The sequence below is a fragment of the Haliotis rufescens genome, unplaced genomic scaffold, assembly GCF_023055435.1.
Source record: "Haliotis rufescens isolate VD_foot unplaced genomic scaffold, xgHalRufe1.0.p SCAF_52, whole genome shotgun sequence".
In the NCBI taxonomy this organism is placed as follows: domain Eukaryota; kingdom Metazoa; phylum Mollusca; class Gastropoda; order Lepetellida; family Haliotidae; genus Haliotis; species Haliotis rufescens.
The window spans coordinates 2971480-2992212 of NW_025964246.1; the positions used below are offsets into that span (position 1 = coordinate 2971480).

At 41.9% G+C, this 20733-nt stretch overlaps 1 protein-coding gene across 2 annotated transcripts in view; it reads right to left on the reverse strand.

Annotated features, from left to right (window-relative positions):
* The window catches only part of LOC124152126 (ras-related protein Rab6), a 52972-nt gene that overhangs the window by 5382 nt on the left and 26857 nt on the right, over positions 1-20733 (reverse strand). Inside the window, exons 3-8 of one of the 2 annotated variants that reach the window (XM_046524896.2) lie at positions 18785-18838; positions 14913-15018; positions 13119-13230; positions 11866-11959; positions 10363-10426; positions 1709-3818 (exon numbers count right to left, since the gene is read on the reverse strand). In XM_046524896.2, the coding sequence (XP_046380852.1) occupies positions 3751-3818; positions 10363-10426; positions 11866-11959; positions 13119-13230; positions 14913-15018; positions 18785-18838 (498 nt within the window). In that variant the 3' untranslated portion in view covers positions 1709-3750. Of the gene's footprint in view, positions 1-1708; positions 3819-10362; positions 10427-11865; positions 11960-13118; positions 13231-14912; positions 15019-18784; positions 18839-20733 lie in introns of those variants that run through there. The other variant, XM_046524897.2, reaches the window with a different exon arrangement.

Here is a 20733-nt window from a genome sequence, read left to right on the forward strand (position 1 = left end):
GAACAATCTCATTAAAATCAGATCTTAGTTCACGCTATCGCTAAACAAAGATCTGAGGACATCCCTTTACGGGTCACGTTGGAACGACCTTTCATCAAAGCGGAATGTGTTTTCTTTGGTTGGTTTGTTTGTTTGCTGTTTTACGCAGCACTCAGCAATATTCCAGCTATATGACGGCGGTCTGTAAATATTCGAGTCTGGGCCAGCCAATCCAGTGATTGATATCATGAGCATCGGTCCATGCAACTGGGATCGATGACATGTATCAACTAAGTCAGCTAGCCTGAATGCGTTTTCTAAACATGCAACCTCAAAAATGTTAACATGGGGTATCCCGAACGACAGTTACGGCCCGTACGACTGATTCCGTCAAAATTATCGTCTATCTCTGACTTCCATGGGAGAAACATTTGAATGGAGGAGGCGTTGCACAGTATGTTAGAAGCACTGCTATACAATCTGAACCATATATTAGACATTCAGGAATGTTCGTTTGTTCAGTTTTAAAAAATTTAATCGAGAACTGTGTCAACATATTTTTCAAGCGGCGTCTGAAATGGAAGTCGCCAGGTTGAATTGAGTGCCGTAAAGCTCGAGAGAGCTGCTTTCTAATTGGCTGATGTCGACTTCTTGTTAGTCATTTCAGTGGATGGTCAAAGTTTGCGACAGGTCATTCTGATGGGACATGTAATAGGATGTCGTCAGATCTTTGTTTAGCGGCAGCGAGAACTTGGATATGATTTTAATGAGATTGCAATGTTGAATAACAATTCCTTGTGTGGTTACAAAACATACTATATACACAATTAAATCATATCCCATATCTACACCCTTACACAAATAATAATTGGAAAATAACTTAATATATATGAATAAATGCAACACTACCAATACAATTAACATGCAGAGTTACAACCTCTCCTGTACTACAACGTCCATTGCAAATGACTGGAAAAGTGTGACTGGACTTGTATTTGCATGTGCCCCACTACATCATTACACAGCTTGCTCCCTCATCTTGTTCCTCTTGGTCCCCTCAGTTTTGAGGTATTATCAATCCTCTATATAGATGCATGACTAAACAATGGCCCTATTTCAGAAAGCGAATGTAACACAACGACTGTCGTACGTCTGTGTTAAAGTATAGGATATGTTATTTGTAGTGCTACGATCATTGTGTGATCGGCAGTGTTGACAATATGATAATTGTAACCTCAAGTTTCGAGGTATTATCGATCCTCTATAGAGATGCATGACTAAACAAGGGCCCTATTTCAGAAAGCGAATGTAACACAACGACTGTCGTAAATCTGTGTTAAAGTATAGGATATGTTAGTTGTAGTGCTACGATCATTGTGTGATCGGCAGTGTTGACAATACGATAATTGTAACCTCAGTTTTGAGGTATTATCAATCCTCTATAGAGATACTTGACTAAACAAGGGCCCTATTTCAGAAAGCGAATGTAACACGACTGTCGTAAGTCTGTGTTAAAGTATAGGATACGTAAGTTGTAGCGCGACAATCATTGTGATCGGCACTGTTGACGGTGCGATAATCCTAACTGTACTGTTTAACATACAACTACAACTGTCGTAGCGTTATTGAACGCTTTGCGGATCGGAGCCATTGATTGTACATTTCTAGTCTGTGTGCCAGTATGTCAGTGAATCTGTATTGTTTTGTTTCCACAAAGACATCCTATATCGTGGTGAGCCACTCGTCAAACATTTGTCATAGCTTACAGCCTTGCTGAGTTTCCACACTATCACAGGCTTAAAAAAAGCATGGGAATTGAACCCAGCCCTTCAAGCAGGGAGAGCGAACCCAGTACCAACTGAGCTACTTCACTGCCTCACAGGCAGCCAAGCTTGTTGTGAACTGGCTACTACCTTCTGTGTAACGGACCAACAGACAACTCTTTTTTATTAAATCAGAGTCCTTCCTCTTTCCACTCTGATTAATTATCTACTCAATATCCAAAGATTTAAGAAATTTCAAAACATCAATAATCATCACTACGTGAATACATAACCATTTGTCCATTTCCCCACTCCTCTATCCTCCAATTATAGCCATGGAGTAGGACTTTCATAGGTTGACATAAACCAATAGGCAGATTTTTCACCAATCAGCTGCTTACACAAGTGGAACTGCAGTGGTTGGTTGGTTGGTTTGTTGTTAAACGCCGCACTCAGCAATATTCCAGCTATATGACGGCGGTCTGTAAATAATCGACTCCAGTGATGGATAACATGAGAATCGATCCACGCAATTGGGATCGATGACATGCATCAACCAAATCAGCGAGCCTGACCACCCGATCACGTTAGTCGCCTCTTACAACAAGCATCTTCGCCTAGAATTGCAATGGAATCTTGACAGGATTAGAGGTTCACTCATCTGTGCATGTCCATGGTTCTCTACAGTCCAGTGCCTTATCAGAACTACTCAGCCTTGGGTGCAGCTGTACAAAGCAACCTCAGCGCTAAGGTGACGTAACTCCCACACTATAACATAGATTTACGACAGTCGTAGCCCTAGGGTTGTTTTGTACATTGGCACCCTGTACCATAAAGTCATCTTAGTGCTAAGATCCTGGGTGCCATTGTACAAAGCGATCTTAGCGCTAAGGTAATTGTAGCTCCCATAACCTTATGTAGACTTACAACAGTCGTAGCCCTAGGGTTGTTTTGTACATTGGCACCCTGTACCATAAAGTCATCTTAGTGCTAAGATCCTGGGTGCCATTGTACAAAGCGATCTTAGCGCTAAGGTAATCGTAGCTCCCATAACCTTATGTAGACTTACACCAGTCGTAGTCCTAAGGTTCTTTTGTACATTGGCACCCTGGAAAGTCTATGTTAAAGTAAGAGTGTTACAGAAAATGGACATGGTCATCGGTTCCAATCAAAGCATACAATTGTACAACAGTTAGAGGCAAATTTTGATGTTAAAATACACACATTCAAAACACATCACTGGCAAACTTGTTAGACAGTAAAGAAGAGCAAGAAATGGGTCATTCAGTTTTAGTTCGAATACCTGCAAAGTGAGTGAGTGTGTTGGGCACAAACCCAGGTCTGTGTGCTGCTAGGTGAACACACTACCCACTGCACTACCCAGTGTACTACCCAGCGTAGTGACGGTGATGTACATGGGTTTAGTATTATCATTGTGAAAGTCACTATCAGGTAAGATTAATAATCACATAAATATATCTTTCAGTGAAACGAAAATTAGACAAACATCAAAATCCTTTTTTAAATATAATAGTACAAAAGTTTAGATTTTCAACAAGAATTTGAGGACAGGTTGAAGCTAATTTAGATATTGCTTTGTCAGGAGAACAGCAGAGAAAATACAGTTTCAATGGTCGACTTCATATTGTTATGAGAAACTAGAGAGCTCATATCTGAAAATTGTGAGCATTTCAGATTTTCTTAAACATTTGAATAGATCTTGCAGACAATATTAAACTAATAATAATATTCTTGAACTATTTAAGATTCTAACCACATACTTATGATCATCTTCAAAAAGAATCGTTTGACAGTCTTGAAGTACGGAAAAGAATGATCTCATTATTTCTTGCTTTCCTTCATTTTGAGCTATGTACAAAAATACAACCAATGATAACAGTTTATACAAAACTGAGTGGCCAATGAAATCAGTGATACTATGTACAAAAATACATCCAATGGTTACAGCTCATACAAATAGAGTAGCCAATGAGAAACAGCGACACATCTAGCATGCACAGCCTCCTTCTTGTGTCTGAGGCTCGGCCGGCGTCTCCTTCAGTTTGACCTCAGTCACTGGGGAGGGTTAAGGTGTCAAACTCAATCAAATCATAGCAATTAATCAAATAAATTAACTAAAAGTAGAAAAGAATTACATTAATTTAATCAAGCATCTAAAAGCCTCTATTTCCAGTCTCAGGATCAAAACTCAAACAAAGTATCAAAAAGACTTATGTAACTTACAAAAGTGAAGTTAATTTGACAGCTTTTTTTTTAATTCTTTCAGAAATTAATACTACAAATAACCTGGAGACGATGGACTATTTTTTACTTGGGTGACATACAAACTTTGCCACAAAGCAATGCTAAGTACAAATTTGAAAAGAAGACTATAATAACCCAAGCAGCAGTTGAAAAGCCTTGTTAACTACTCGCAGTGTTAATTACTTGTTCACAGTTCACTGTCCAAGCATAAAAAGAAAACTACAGGTGCCTCAGAACATGTCTAATCATTAAATATCTACAAGTTTTAAATGTATTTCTACTCATAAAAATAGTTGCGCGATAATTTATATTATCACTATTTTCTGAATTATTCGATTTCATTAAAAACATCATAGACCATATTGTTCTTTTATATCAAGCAGCTATATATTTTCCTTTGTACTGTCTGAGAGGTGAATTTTCAACCTATAACCATTGTTATATAACCGTATTTTCTTGAGTTGAGTGCGTACCCAAGTAAAATGACCACCTAGATTCAGTATTTTTGAAAAAAATAAATCGAATATTATTTGCAGAAAAAATTACTGAATTCCAATAAACGAACGGGTGATTAGAAACTTGGTCAGTACAAATTTGAGTACAAACGTAAGTCCAGATATACAATGAACATTTTTTATAACCAGACAGTGTAATTACAAGATTATATTGTGTACTCCAGTACGGAATTGTTGACATGGTATTTCCAGCGTTACATGCTCACGGCAATGTCTTTGCGTTCGGGGGAAAAAACATCAAAACTCATTATGGCATGTATAATGCACACCCTCTTCTACACAGCTGTTTTGGGGGGTAAAAAGTGTGCACTATACTCAAGAATATACGGTATACATACCAGTTAATGAATACAACCAGCACCTCAGACACAGAGAGAAGACAGCACAAGGACATTCAAGCAGTGATGTTAGCATGCAGGACAACAGGTGCAGAAAGAGTCTATGAAGATGTCGTGGATGATCAATACCATGGACTGGTTGGCACATAATTGCACTTTCAAATTAACTAAAGGCATGTGATATCAAATAATGGTTTCTGGAAATAAAGAATGATACTGTTCCTTAGCTGTGATAACCTCCAGAGACATGCCCTGAGAATAACTGGTCTGTGACTACCTACCCTGCCTGGGAAATGCTCTGTGAATTTATGGTCTGTGACTACCTACATTCCCTGGGAAATGGTCTGTGAATTATTGGTCTGTGACTACCTACATTCCCTGGGAAATGCTCTGTGAATTTATGGTCTGTGACTACCTACCCTCCCTGGGAAATGCTCTGTGAATTTATGGTCTGTGACTACCTACATTCCCTGGGAAATGGTCTGTGAATTATTGGTCTGTGACTACCTACCCTCCCTGGGAAATGCTCTGTGAATTTATGGTCTGTGACTACCTACATTCCCTGGGAAATGGTCTGTGAATTATTGGTCTGTGACTACCTACCCTCCCTGGGAAATGCTCTGTGAATTTATGGTCTGTGAATTTATGGTCTGTGACTACCTACATTCCCTGGGAAATGCTCTGTGAATTATTGGTCTGTGACTACCTACCCTCCCTGGGAAATGCTCCGTGAATTATTGCTCTGTGACTACCTACCCTCCCTGGGAAATGCTCTGTGAATTATTGGTCTGTGACTACCTACCCTCCCTGGGAAATGCTCTGTGAATTTATGGTCTGTGAATTATTGGTCTGTGACTACCTACATTCCCTGGGAAATGCTCTGTGAAGTATTGGTCTGTGACTACCTACCCTCCCTGGGAAATGCTCCGTGAATTATTGGTCTGTGACTACCTACATTCCCTGGGAAATGCTCCGTGAATTATTGGTCTGTGACTACCTACATTCCCTGGGAAATGCTCCGTGAATTATTGGTCTGTGACTACCTACCCTCCCTGGGAAATGCTCCATGAATTACTGGTCTGTGACTACCTACATTCCCTGGGAAATGCTCTGTGAATTTATGGTCTGTGACTACCTACCCTCCCTGGGAAATGCTCCGTGAATTATTGGTCTGTGACTACCTACATTCCCTGGGATATGCTCCGTGAATTATTGGTCTGTGACTACCTACCCTCCCTGGGAAATGCTCTGTGAATTTATGGTCTGTGAATTTATGGTCTGTGACTACCTACATTCCCTGGGAAATGCTCTGTGAATTATTGGTCTGTGACTACCTACCCTCCCTGGGAAATGCTCCGTGAATTATTGGTCTGTGACTACCTACCCTCCCTGGGAAATGCTCTGTGAATTATTGGTCTGTGACTACCTACCCTCCCTGGGAAATGCTCTGTGAATTTATGGTCTGTGAATTATTGGTCTGTGACTACCTACCCTCCCTGGGAAATGCTCTGTGAATTATTGGTCTGTGACTACCTACCCTCCCTGGGAAATGCTCCGTGAATTATTGGTCTGTGACTACCTACATTCCCTGGGAAATGCTCCGTGAATTATTGGTCTGTGACTACCTACATTCCCTGGGAAATGCTCCGTGAATTATTGGTCTGTGACTACCTACATTCCCTGGGAAATGCTCCGTGAATTATTGGTCTGTGACTACCTACCCTCCCTGGGAAATGCTCCGTGAATTATTGGTCTGTGACTACCTACATTCCCTGGGAAATGCTCCGTGAATTATTGGTCTGTGACTACCTACATTCCCTGGGAAATGCTCCGTGAATTATTGGTCTGTGACTACCTACCCTCCCTGGGAAATGCTCCATGAATTACTGGTCTGTGACTACCTACATTCCCTGGGAAATGCTCTGTGAATTTATGGTCTGTGACTACCTACCCTCCCTGGGAAATGCTCCGTGAATTTATAGTCTGTGGCTCCCAATATTCCCTGGAAATTCTGTGTGAATTATTGGTCTGTGATTCCCTACATTCCCTTTGAAAAGCTCCGTGTAATTGCTTTTCAGTTCATGACTTTGAAAGACTGGTGTTGGCTGGTGGCTCTTTCAGTGAGAGGTCACGGGTGTAAAGGGAGGGTTTTGTCAAGCCGAGACGAAGTAGGTAAGTAACCATAGCAACTACAATTCAGTGTGTTCCTATATTCATGTACCATCTATCAGACATACATGTCCATCCACATCTCCACATTTCATATGAAATCAATTGTCATTCTCAGCTGAGACAACCCAGAGTTACCTCCCTTCGACAATGAATACTCACCCAGAACTGAAATTAGTTCAAAAGGGCAGAGACCATATGGTTTCAGAAAAGGGCAAGCAGCCTTCTACATTGAACTTGCTTTTTGAAACTATTGCCAGCATACGTCAGTAGGGTCCTGTTTATATTCAACGCTGTTGCAGCAATATATCAACAGACCCAAAGGAATAGGGTTGAACGCACGTGTGTGTGTGTGTGTGGCTGCTTGTAATAGTCCGGTCAAATGCCGGTTGTATAGTGCTAGGCCCACTAAGTGAGTGAGTGAGTATGATTTTATGCCGCTTTTAGCAATATTCCAGCAATATCACGGCGGGGGACACCAGAAATGGGCTTTACACATTGTACCCATGTCGGGAATCGAACCCGGGTCTTCAGCGTGACGAGCTAACGCTTTAACCACAAGGCTACCCGACCGCCCCTAGGCCCACTGAGAAAGCATGCTGCAGTTTAACATGAACACCACAATCAAATGCAGTATACTGATTCCTAGCCGACCAGTCTTTGTTTGATTCCCTTATTGCTGAGCGCCAGACAGAGTAACAACAAATACCATATTTTAATGCTGTTTGGTATGACGCTGTGAGGGGATTGAACCATAGATCTGTTGCTGTCTGCACTAAGGCATTTCCACTTTACCACGATGGTCTAACTGACCGTGGACTAGTGTAAAAAGTTGATGAACATCAAAACTCCATGTTAGGGCTTGAGATTTAGGACTTTGTAGCTTAATGTTAGGGCTCGAGATTTACAACTTAGCTGCTAAATGTTAGGGCTTGAGATTTACGACGTCGTAGCTCTATGTTAGGGTATCAGATTAATGACTTCGTAGCTAAATGTTAGGGCATCAGATTTACGACGTCGTAGCTAAATGTTAGGGCATCAGATTTACTACTTCGTAGCTAAATGTTAGGGCATCAGATTTACGCCTTAGTAGCTAAATGTTAGGGCATCAGATTTACTACTTCGTAGCTAAATGTTAGGGCATCAGATTTACGCCTTAGTAGCTAAATGTTAGGGCATCAGATTTACGCCTTAGTAGCTAAATGTTAGGGCATCAGATTTACGCCTTCGTAGCTAAATGTTAGGGCATCAGATTTACTACTTCGTAGCTAAATGTTAGGGCATCAGATTTACGCCTTAGTAGCTAAATGTTAGGGCATCAGATTTACGCCTTCGTAGCTAAATGTTAGGGCATCAGATTTACGCCTTCGTAGCTAAATGTTAGGGCATCAGATTTACTACTTCGTAGCTAAATGTTAGGGCATCAGATTTACGCCTTCGTAGCTAAATGTTAGGGCATCAGATTTACGCCTTAGTAGCTAAATGTTAGGGCATCAGATTTACTACTTCGTAGCTAAATGTTAGGGCATCAGATTTACGCCTTAGTAGCTAAATGTTAGGGCATCAGATTTACTACTTCGTAGCTAAATGTTAGGGCATCAGATTTACGCCTTCGTAGCTAAATGTTAGGGCATCAGATTTACGCCTTCGTAGCTAAATGTTAGGGCATCAGATTTACGCCTTCGTAGCTAAATGTTAGGGCATCAGATTTACTACTTCGTAGCTAAATGTTAGGGCATCAGATTTACGCCTTCGTAGCTAAATGTTAGGGCATCAGATTTACGCCTTAGTAGCTAAATGTTAGGGCATCAGATTTACGCCTTCGTAGCTAAATGTTAGGGCATCAGATTTACGACTTCGTAGCTAAATGTTAGGGCATCAGATTTACGACTTCGTAGCTAAATGTTAGGGCATCTGATTTACAACGTCGTAGCTCTATGTTAGGGAATGAAATTTGTGATTTTGTAGCTCAATGTTAGGGCATGAAACTTTCAACTGAGTAGCTAATGTGTCTTTTGAAGAAAGCCCAGTTTTTCCAGATGAAAATCTAATGCCAGAACCACACCTCCTCCGACACAGAGCGCCCTATATAATATTTATACTGAACCATGAGATGGATTTGGGAGTAAAATGCTTTACAAGACACTTGTACACTACACATGTAACACCACAGGACATCACAAACTCTCAATGATAAGCCTGGGACTGGAAATAGGAGCTTCATTAAGTAAATATGGAAAAATAAAAACATTTTAATCACAGCCAACCACAAATACTTGAAATTAATTATCACACAGGGTATGTGACATACAGAGAATTATTACAGCCAGACAGCCAAGTAGTCAGTGTGTTTGAAGTTGCAATAAAAGATTTACTACAACTCATGGAAAAGCTTGAAAATGTCAGTCGAATGACAATTATATAACAAATTTTCCCAAGAAGGTCTTTTCTTTGACATGTCACACACAAAATAAAAATCAAGCTGTACAAGTCTTACCTGAATCTGACCAGGCCATAGGACTTCTGCTCTCAAAAGGTTATGTATGCAAATTTGTACCTGTACAATGTGTCAAAACATTGTACAAGCTGCTCTTAATAATCAAACATTGGTTTGTGATTCAACTGAATAACTAAATATACTGCAAGTGATTCCATGTCATTTGATTGTCAAACCGAGCGATTATTTTTGCATTTAGGCTTCCGCATGGAACCACATGGAATTTATCTACTTACAGAATCCCAGCAGGAGATGCTGCCATACAGAGTCAAACCAAGTCTACATCCTGACAGTGAAACACAGAACCAACAAGGCCACCTGGCCTCCACACAGAATCCCAGCAGAAGACCCAGTGGGGGTTTCCGACCTCCCAGAGTCAAACCCAGGCCACAACCTGACAGTGAAACACAGAACCCACACGGCCCACCTCCTCCAACAACACCATCACCCAACAAAGAAGCAAAGGCAAGCAATGTTAGCTAGTTCCATCTTGTTTTACACTGACCACCTTGCACGTTTGTGTACCAAGGTCCTGTTTTAGTAACAATCATCTCAGATCTCATCAGAATACACCAGCTCCAGAGAAATATTGGACAAACTTGATTCGTGAACAGTATGAGTGTCACTGTAATCACTCATTCCAAATGCATCAATTATATTATCCAAGAACAATCATCGCCATCAGTGTAATTTTTTCTGTTAGTGGCAAAAGCTGAAACTTCTAATTCTAGGCCTAATTTTGCAACTACTATCAGCCCTGTCAACAGAGTGGCTACACACGACCTGTATCAAAGCAAGTATTATGATTATGGTCATCGTTATCGTTTCAAGGATACTCTCGCCTTTCTTGGGTTCTGTTTGTTCCATCCCGGGTAGCGCTGCTGCAACACGACGGAATAACTGAAAATGGAACCAGCAATCGTTAGAGGGCTACTTCTTCAGTAAAGGCAGTCTACCATCATCTTCCCGAGGCAAGGGAGTTAACTGACTTTAAAAGTCCAGTTTTCACCCTTGCCGAACAAGGCTGGAATTCCTGGGCTCGATCGTAGCGCCACCAGTGGCTATCACAAGTTATGTCCCTTCTAAGCCTCTCCTATGGACCAATTAGATTCCACCTCTCGTATCACTTGCATCCCGATTTCGTTGCGGGATTGTGATTGGACTAAGCATGGACTCGTTAGTCCAGCCAAAATGTAACTCCATAATACCAGTCTAGTTCGGCAAGGGAGGAAACTATATGATATTTAAGCTATAGGACAGCAGCCTGTAGATAAGAGTCTGGGCAGACAATCCAGGGTTGGTTGGTTTGTTGGTTTGTTGGTTTGTTTTAGCAATATTCCAGCTATATGACGGCGGTCTGTAAATAATCGAGTCTGGACCAGACAATCCAGTGATTGACATCATGAGCATCGATCCACGCAATTCGGATAGATGACATGCATCAACCAAGTCAGCGAGCCTGACCACCAGATCCCGTTAGTCGCCTTTTACAACAAGCATAGTCGCCTTTTACGGCAAGCATGGGTTGCTTAAGACCTATTCTACCCTGGATTTTCATGGGTCAGACAATCCAGGGATTGATACTGTGACCGATCCACTGCGTCGAGGTATGATGTGACACTATCAATGAGTGACCACCCGTTCCAATAAGTCTCATCTTACAGTAAACCAGAAAACGATCTCAGCACTACAACCATAATAACATCTTCCATACTGTAACCATGATACACATTTCTATTCAAGTGCAAGTCTTTCTAAGTAGCCATTGTGGACAATCCTCAACTGATCGGCACTTGAAATGGGTACTGGCAACTGTGGCATAAAATAACACTCACTCACTTCACAGCAATGGTTGAGTGAGTGAGTGAGTATGGTTGTACGTCGCTTTTAGCAATATTCCAGCAATATCCTGGCAGGGGACACCAGAAATTGGCTTCACACATTGTACCCATGCCCACGTAGGGAATGGAGTGAGTGAGTGAGATGGGTTTAACGCTGCTTTAACAGTATTCCAGTTATATCGCTGAATGTCAGCTTAAAGTGGGAGGAAAGCCCGAAGTGATGCAGGTCTCAGATGTTTACCACTTCGGTGAAACCCACGAGCACGGGTATGGTGCCGACAAACCTAGAAACATAATCAGGGCGAACCGGGATTCGAAACCCACAATCATAGGTTTCTGGTGTGCCCAAGGGATGCAACTCTGCACAGCGAATCGCGGCGCCTCAGATGACTGGGCCACCCATGCCCCCATAGCGAATTGAACCAGGGATGACAAGCAAACACTTTACCATTGTGCTACCCCACCGCCCCTTCTGCTATGGTTGAGACTCCAACTTACTTGTTTGACATTATACCCGGCCTTGGCGCTGGTTTCTATAAACATTACATTCAACTCTTTTGCTTTCCTCTCTCCCTCCTCTGTTGTCACTTGTCTGAAACGAAACAGCAAGGGTCAGTCACGTCTTTCACAAAGAGGACAAGTCTTAAACAAGGGGGATAACTCTCAACCTAAGTTGGATCACTAGCAACATGTGGCTGATACAGTATTGTCATCATGAGAATACTTCCAATCCATATTCAGGGACATATTTAGACCTATTCAGAGCCCAATACTCAGCCCAAGTCGGCAGCAAATGTCAGAAAGATATTCCAAATTTCCAAACTGAATTACAAATCCCCAAATTCATGTTATATACTCATAATATAAGTTGTAGCAGGATCGTGAGGGTTACATGCGGTTTATGCGTCCTGCGTTAGGTTTTATACGAGCAGGAGCGTGTGGTATAAAACCTGTTGTGGGAGGCATAAAACCCCATATACCCCTCCCCTGTGATCCTGCTGCAACAAATTCATCTTACCGACAAGTTTTAATATGACATTGTAAAAGAATTCAAACAAATTCAAAATCGATAGAAAACACCTGTTCGTTTGAGCTGAGGTTAGCTTGCAGTATGTCACTTGACTTCCATTGACTTGGAAAAAGCGTGCGTCATTTTGTTTGGAAGCGGGGTATAAGGGACTTATTCAGCCTCTCAGAAATCCACATGCAGCTTGTGGTGGGGTATAAGAGATTTATTCTCTTGTTGAAAAATTTATTCCCTTCAAGGCTGGATACGCAGTATTTTATCAAGATCACGTGGACCAATCAGATCTCATCATTCTGATATGGAGGTATGACACCTTATGTTATTGCTTTGTAGATGAACGAGCTATCTTTTCTTTTACATTTTATTCCATCCCCACAAATGTTCATGAACATCCTACATCCATAATACATACATCCATAATCCATAATGTCGCCCATGGCGACATTTGCAAAGATATTGGCAAGTGAACATTCCCAATTAGCACCCCTTCCGATTGATCAATGTACACAAGACTTATTTATTCGTGTATAATACGCACTCGTGTGTTATATGCACCCTTAATTAGGGGCAATTAAATTCTGGAAAAATATATCTGTCGTACATAAACATTGCAGGCTGTCAACATAAACCGTGAAATTTATCTTTCAACTCTTATTCTAATAAGAGCCCCTTATTTCACCCAGGGCGCTTATTATGTTGAATACAGTACTCTCAATAAACAAACCTCTTATCTGACAGATCTGTTTTATTTCCTACAAGCATTATAATGACATCACTCCCTCGTTCTGTACGCACATCATCGATCCATTTGGATGTTTGGTGGAAGGAATTTGCATCTGAAACAGTGAGGAAAAGTTAGCTTGATGACACACTGTTATTTAATTCCAGAGTCAACAATATTCCATCTATAACAGAGTGGAAGACAAAGTCTGGACCAGAAAAATATGTGATTGATGTTTGTTTGTTTGTTTGTTGTTTAAAGCTATATGATAGCGGTCTGTAAATAATCAAGTGCTGGACCAGACAATCCAGTGATTGATGTCATGAGCATCGATCTACACAATTGGGATTGAATGCCATGCATCAACCAAGTCAGCGAGCCTGACCACCCGATCCCCTTTGTCACCTCTTGCGACAAGCATAGTCGCCTTTTCTGGCAAGCATGGGTTGCTGAAGACCTATTCTCTACCAGAACACACACCATCAGAGCATGGTGACACACATTCAGACAGGTCACACACCATCAGGGCATGGTGACACACATTCAGACAGGTCACACACCATCAGAGCATGGTGACACACAATCAGCCAGGTCACACACCATCAGGGCTTGGTGACACACAGACAGGTTACACACCATCAGGGCATGATGACATACAATCAGCCAGGTCACACACCATCAGGGCATGATGACACACAATCAGACAGGTCACACACCACCAGGGCATGGTGACACACAATCAGAGAGGTCACACACTATCAGGGCATGATGACACACAATCAGACAGGTCACACACCACCAGGGCATGGTGACACACAATCAGACAGGTCATACACCATTAGGGCATGATGACACACAATCAGACAGGTCACACACAATCAGACAGGTCACACACCATCAGGGCATGGTTGACACACAATCAGACAGGTCACACACAAACAGGGCATGATGACACACATTCAGACAGGTCACACACCATCAGGGCATGGTGACACACAATCAGACAGGTCACACACCATCAGGGCATGGCGAAATACAATCAGACAGGTCACACACAATCAGACAGGTCACACACCATCAGGGCATGGCGAAATACAATCAGACAGGTCACACACAATCAGAAAGGTCACACACCATCAGGTCATGGTGACACACATTCAGACAGGTCACACACCATCAGGGCATGGTGACACACAATCAGACAGGTCACACACCATCAAGGCATGGTGACACACAATCAGACAGGTCACACACAATCAGCCAGGTCACACACCATCAGGGCATGGTGAAATACAATCAGACTGGTCACACACAATCAGAAAGGTCACACACCATCAGGGCATGGTGACACAGAATCAGACAGGTCACACACAATCAGCCAGGTCACACACCATCAGGGCATGGTGAAATACAATCAGACTGGTCACACACAATCAGAAAGGTCACACACCATCAGGGCATGGTGACACAGAATCAGCCAGGTCACACACCATCAGGGCATGGTGACACACAATCAGCCAGGTCACACACCATCAGGTCATGGTGACACACAATCAGCCAGGTCACACACAATCAGCCAGGTCACACACCATCAGGGCATGGTGACACACAATCAGCCAGGTCACACACAATCAGACAGGTCACACACCATCAGGGCATGGTGACACAATCAGCCAGGTCACACACCATCAGGGCATGGTGACACACAATCAGACAGGTCACACAGCACCATTACTATGGCCTAAGGCATGGATAGAGAGCATCACAACTATGCATGGTCAACATGCTTGTACTCACTTGTTATATCATACACAACTACAGCTACTGAGGAATCTCGAATGTAACTAGGGATGAGACTTCTAAACCTCTCCTGCCCTGCTGTGTCCCACAGCTGTAACCGGATCTGAACAACAGAAAACATACACAACATGACAACATGACAACATGACAACATACACAACATGACAACATACACAACATGACAACATGACAACATGACAACATGACATCATGACAACATGACAACATGACAACATGACCAAACTGTATTTTGTGTTGGTTGTGTAACACTGCACTCAGCGGTACTCTAGTTATATTCAAGTCTGGACCAGACAATCCAGCTTTTGACATGAACCTCCATCTACAAAATCATGATAATGGGGAGACGGTGACATGCATCAACCAAGTCAGCGAGCCAGATCACCCGATCCTCTGAGTCGCCTCTTAAGACAAGCATAGTCGCCTATCACTACAAGCATTGGTTGCTGAAGACCAATTCTAACCCAGATCTTCATGGGTAAGTGTATTCCTATTACACCAGCACATCATCAATACTTCAAAGGTTTGTAGGCCTAGAAAATGTCACCCGAGACTCTTTCGATATGAATTATATCAACATAAAACAATTGCAAGTGATTCCGTTTCATTATGTTGCAAACACATTTGGCCACAGGCCTCAAAGTTGCGACTATAACGGTTACCTAACTTTCGGAATTGTCTACTGTCTAAAATTCAGAGGTAGCCAAATGACTGACTAGAAAAATATCTTGTGGCTACTTGATTCTATTGCTACACATCTGTAGACACACCCACAAATAACAGCTGATATTGGAAAACATGTCTGCCAATTATTGTACTTGCAAATAATTCCTTCTTAAGTCGATAATGAACCAAAATACATAAATATTAATGTAATTAGTAGTTTATTTTAGTTAACAATGCTCATTGGATAAGCAAAGTTATACCTATATAATCTAGTAACATTTATTGCATCATTGTTTGAGTCACAAATAACAAAAATCAAGTACAGTTTCCATTAAGATACAATTTCAAGACCAGTGCTATAACTTGTACATATTATCACATGATTATAATAGTTATTTGAGAAAGATAATTTCAAATGCTTTTGGCTACCTACAATATTGGCTTGACTTCTTGATTTTACCACTGGCTACCTGGAAAAAAATACTTGTAGCCATATGGCTACTTGGTAAAAATTTAAACTTTGAGGCCTACCACCCCTGCTGCCTGGAAAAAAATACTTGTAGCCATATGGCTACTTGGTAAAAATTTAAACTTTGAGGCCTGTCACTACTGCTACTACTGCTGCTGTATCCTGATTGGCTGATCAATGATGCTTATGGCAGTGTATGGAACCTTGAACAATGTCAATGATTTTGTATTGTCGCCTACAGTTTTTTGTGTGCCTGTCTGTGAAGTTATTTTTCCCCGTATTTATTAATAAGAACTGACTTCAAATTAGTACAATACAATATGTTTTAACATTCATGGAGGTTTAAACATAAAAACAAGTGTACATACTGTGTAAATGTGTAAGTAAATTCTTAAACAAGACGGTAAAAGTTTTAAACTCTGAGGCTTGCTGATCATTCTTCCAATTTAATAACCTGTTTCTAGAGTGTAAAATAGTACACCTAACCAGCTTCAATAGCAGAGAGATTAGTGATGTCATTTGATTGGTAACCGATGAGGTCACACTGGTCTGCAAAGCATAGTGATGTAGCGATATCTCCTAGGTGATATTGCTTGATAACACCCACACATATCTCCTGAGGATAACAGTTTGGGATGATAAATTATGTTCCTCCATCACCAAAGAACAAATTGGGCTGACAATCATTTCTTTTGAAATTAAAAAAATGTGTATCCGTTATGGAGGTCACATGAGCCTGTCTGTGGATAAACTTAGTGTGAACTCTACCATGGCCTGACAGAAGTAATGTGTAGAACAGATACCACAATGTATGGCACGGGTTGAACACAATGTCAGGTGGGAAACACTGATGTTTGTAATGCAACATGAGCTCCCAGTGCTTTGGCTTCTCACTGGAAGCAGGTCACCCGATTTGATGACAATAGGTGAGGTGAGGTGAAATGGGGTTAAACGTCGCGTCCAAGATTATTGCACTTATATAGCGACGTGCATGCACGTGTGTGTGTGTGTGTGTGTGTGTGTGTGTGTGTGTGTGTGTCTGCTTGTGCTAGTCCGGACTGATGCCGATTTATTGTGCTTAAATATGCACACTGAGATATCATGCCGAAGTTTAACATGAATACCCCACTCAGACAGTATACTGACTCCAAGCCAACCAGTCCTTGTTTTAGCCCCTTAATGCCGAGCGCCAGACAGGGTTTCAACAAGCACCATCTTTTAACGTCTTTTGGTATGATGTGGCCGGGGATTGAACCCTGGACCTTCCGCTCTCCAGGCAAACGCTCTACCACTAGACCACGGAGGCAGTCTGATGACAATAGAGACTTCACCATGTTCACTGCACAGTGGGTGAAAGTCTTACAGGTAATGGAGGAACATTGACTACAAACCTGTCAAGCATTGAGGATGACAATAGCATTGAGGATGACAATAGCATTGTCATGCTGCATCAACTATACCACTACAGTGCCCACTTCCTGAACCTGGAAGCTGTTACATCCTTGAACCTAATTCAAACTTCGCACTTGAATGTTTAATTTTGTATCTTCTATGTCATGTTACCTTTAGTAAAGATGTTACCATGGTTACCTTCCTGATTATGTTTTGCATTATGTATGGTTTGTCAATTTAATATCTCCTCCTCCTCCACAGTGACTGAGTGAGTGAGTGGCTTGGAGAATCTATGCCATTTTCTGCTGTGTTCATTAAATTATATACTACAGCCCTTCGTCTGTTCTTAATCAAGTGTTTGACAGACAAACCAGTCACTGAGCATGTCCACCAGGGCCCACTTGCACAAAGCGATTTTAGTGCTACGACTATTGTAAGCCTATGTTAAAGTATGGGAGTTACGATCATCTTAGCACTAAGATTGCTTTGTGCAAGTGGGCCCTGGTCTAATACAGCAGCCGCACACGACCAGCATGGAGACTTTTCCACCACTGTCGTTCCAACAGGGCTCTTGTATTGGAGACAGTTTGTCCCCATAAGTTTGATCATTTTCTCATCAGCACATCTCCCTGAGGCAAGGCATTTATTTAACTGACTGTAAAAGTCCAGTTGTGACCTTTGCTGAACTAGGTTGGAATTTCTGGGTTCGATCGTAGCGCCACCAGTGACTGTAAAGACGTATGTCCCTTCTATGTCCCCCCTATTGACAAATCATTCCTTCTTTCATATCACTTGCACTTGGTTAAAAAAACATGGCCGCTCCCAGTGAAGACAATCTGATTGATAATCAAGATCTATATTGTAACAAAATGGTTCTTATGTCGCGATGTCCATCAAATTACGTGAGCACCTTGATTAAAACATGAAAAAGACTTGGAAAATATCTGTTGATGCTAATTTGACGGTATACATGCTTTAAAAATCCTGCAATTGATCGACATCCGCAAGGCCTTTACGAATCGGATGTCGGTTTTGTTCCGTGATTTTGATTAGCACTAAGATTGCTTTGTGCAAGTGGGCCCTGGTCTAATATAGCAGCCGCACACGACCAGCATGGAGACTTTTCCACCACTTTTGATTGGACTATGCACAGACTCGTTAGTCCAGCCAAAATATAACTTCACAATTCCAGGTTAGTTTGGCAAGGATGGAAACCGGATTTTATAGACAGTTAATTCCCTTGCCTCAGGAAGATGTCATCAGCACTGCATATGGGTGACAACAACACCCATTGAGCAACATGACTGTAGGCAAGCATACTCACTGTTCTGTCTTCCAAGTACATTGTCTTTGACAGGAAGTCTATACCTATGGTCGCCTGTGGAAACAGAGAGAGAGAAATCAATACTTCATGCATTTTACTATCATTGATACACACAAACTGGCAGCCAGGAAGACTGGCTGGCAACTTGCAAAACATTTCTGGCTTTTTACATAATGATAATATTTTCAAACATTGAAAAGAGTGAGTGAGTGAGTGAGTTGGGTTTAACGCCGCTTTTAACATGATTCCAGTTATATCACGGCGTGTCAGCTTAATGTGGGAGGAAAGCCCGAAGTGATGCAGGTCTCAGACGTTAACCACTTCGGTGAAACCCACGAGGACGGGTATGGTGCTGACAAACCTAGAAACATAATCGGGGTGAACCGGGATTTGAACCCACAATCATAGGTTTCTGGCGTGTCCAGGGGACGCAACTCTGCACAGCGAATCGCGGCGCCTTAGACGACTGGGCCACCCGTGCCCCCCCACATTGAAAAGAAAGTAATTACAGAATAACATATGAGCTATAGGGTTTCAGATCTGTTAAGTTTCCAGAACAGTGACTATCATCCGAACTGTCCTGAAGATTTCTTAAAATGTGTTTGCTTGTTTTGTTTGTTTGTTGTTTAATTAACGCAGCACTCTATATTCCAGCTATATGATGGTGGTCTGTAAAGAATGGAATCCGGTCCAGACATTCCAGTGATTGACATCATGAGCATCTGTCTATGCAATCGGGATACGATGACATGCATCAACCAAGTCAGTGAGCCTGACCACCTGATCCCTTTAGTCGCCTGTTATTGCAAGCATGGATTGCTCAAGACCTATTTTATCCCAGATCTCCAGGGGTGTAAAATGTGTTGATATAGGAGAACGTCCTATCTAAAAACATTTGAATCCACCATTTGAATCAAGAATGACAGATAATCTGTCAAAATGGACAAAAAGACAAATAATTCAGATTTCCTATGGAGTAAGTGAGTGAGTGAGTATGGTTTTACGCCGCTTTTAGCAATATTCCAGCAATATCACGGCGGGGGACACCACAAATGGGCTTCACACATTGTACCCATGTCGGGAATCGAACCGGGGTCTTCAGCGTGACGAGCGAACGCTTTAACCACTAGGCTACCCGACCGCCCCGATTTCCTATGGAGTTGTCAAGAGGTTACTCTGTAAATTAGAGAATGTAGTCTGTACGCAAATGCAGAGTGAGTGAGTTTGGTTTTACGCCGCTTTTTTTTAGCAATATTCCAGCAATATCAAGGCGAGGGACACTAAAAATGGGCTTCACACATTGTTCCCATGTCTGGAATCGAACGGGTCTTCAGCGTGATGAGCGAACCCTTTAACCACTAGGCTACCCGACCGCCCAAGAGAGATCTACTCAAGCTATTGCATGTAAAGTTGGAGCAACAATCAAGGCGAGGTGAAACTGGTTTGAATGTTTCGTTCAAGATTATTGCACAAATATAGCATCGTGAGTAGCTGCGTATACCATGTATACTAGTCCGGACTAATGCTGGTGCTATTCAAGTGAAATATCATTCCGCAGTTTAACATGGATACCCCACTCAGACACAACATACTGATATTGAGCTGACCAGTCCTTGTTTTAGCCCCTTAATACTGAGTGACAGGCAGGGTAACAGCAAGTACCATCTTTTAACGTCAGACAAATCATACTGAGCTGGCCAGTCCTTGTTTTAGCCCATTAATACTGAGTGACAGGCAGGGTAACAGCAAGTACCATCTTTTAACGTCAGACAAATCATACCGATACTGAGCTGACCAGTCCTTGTTTTAGCCCCTTAATGCCAAGAGCCAGGCAGGGTAACAATAGGTACCATCTTTTAACGTCATTCACATCATACTGATACTGAGCTGACCAGTCCTTGTTTTAGCCCCTTAATACTGAGTGACAGGCAGGGTAACAACAAGTACCA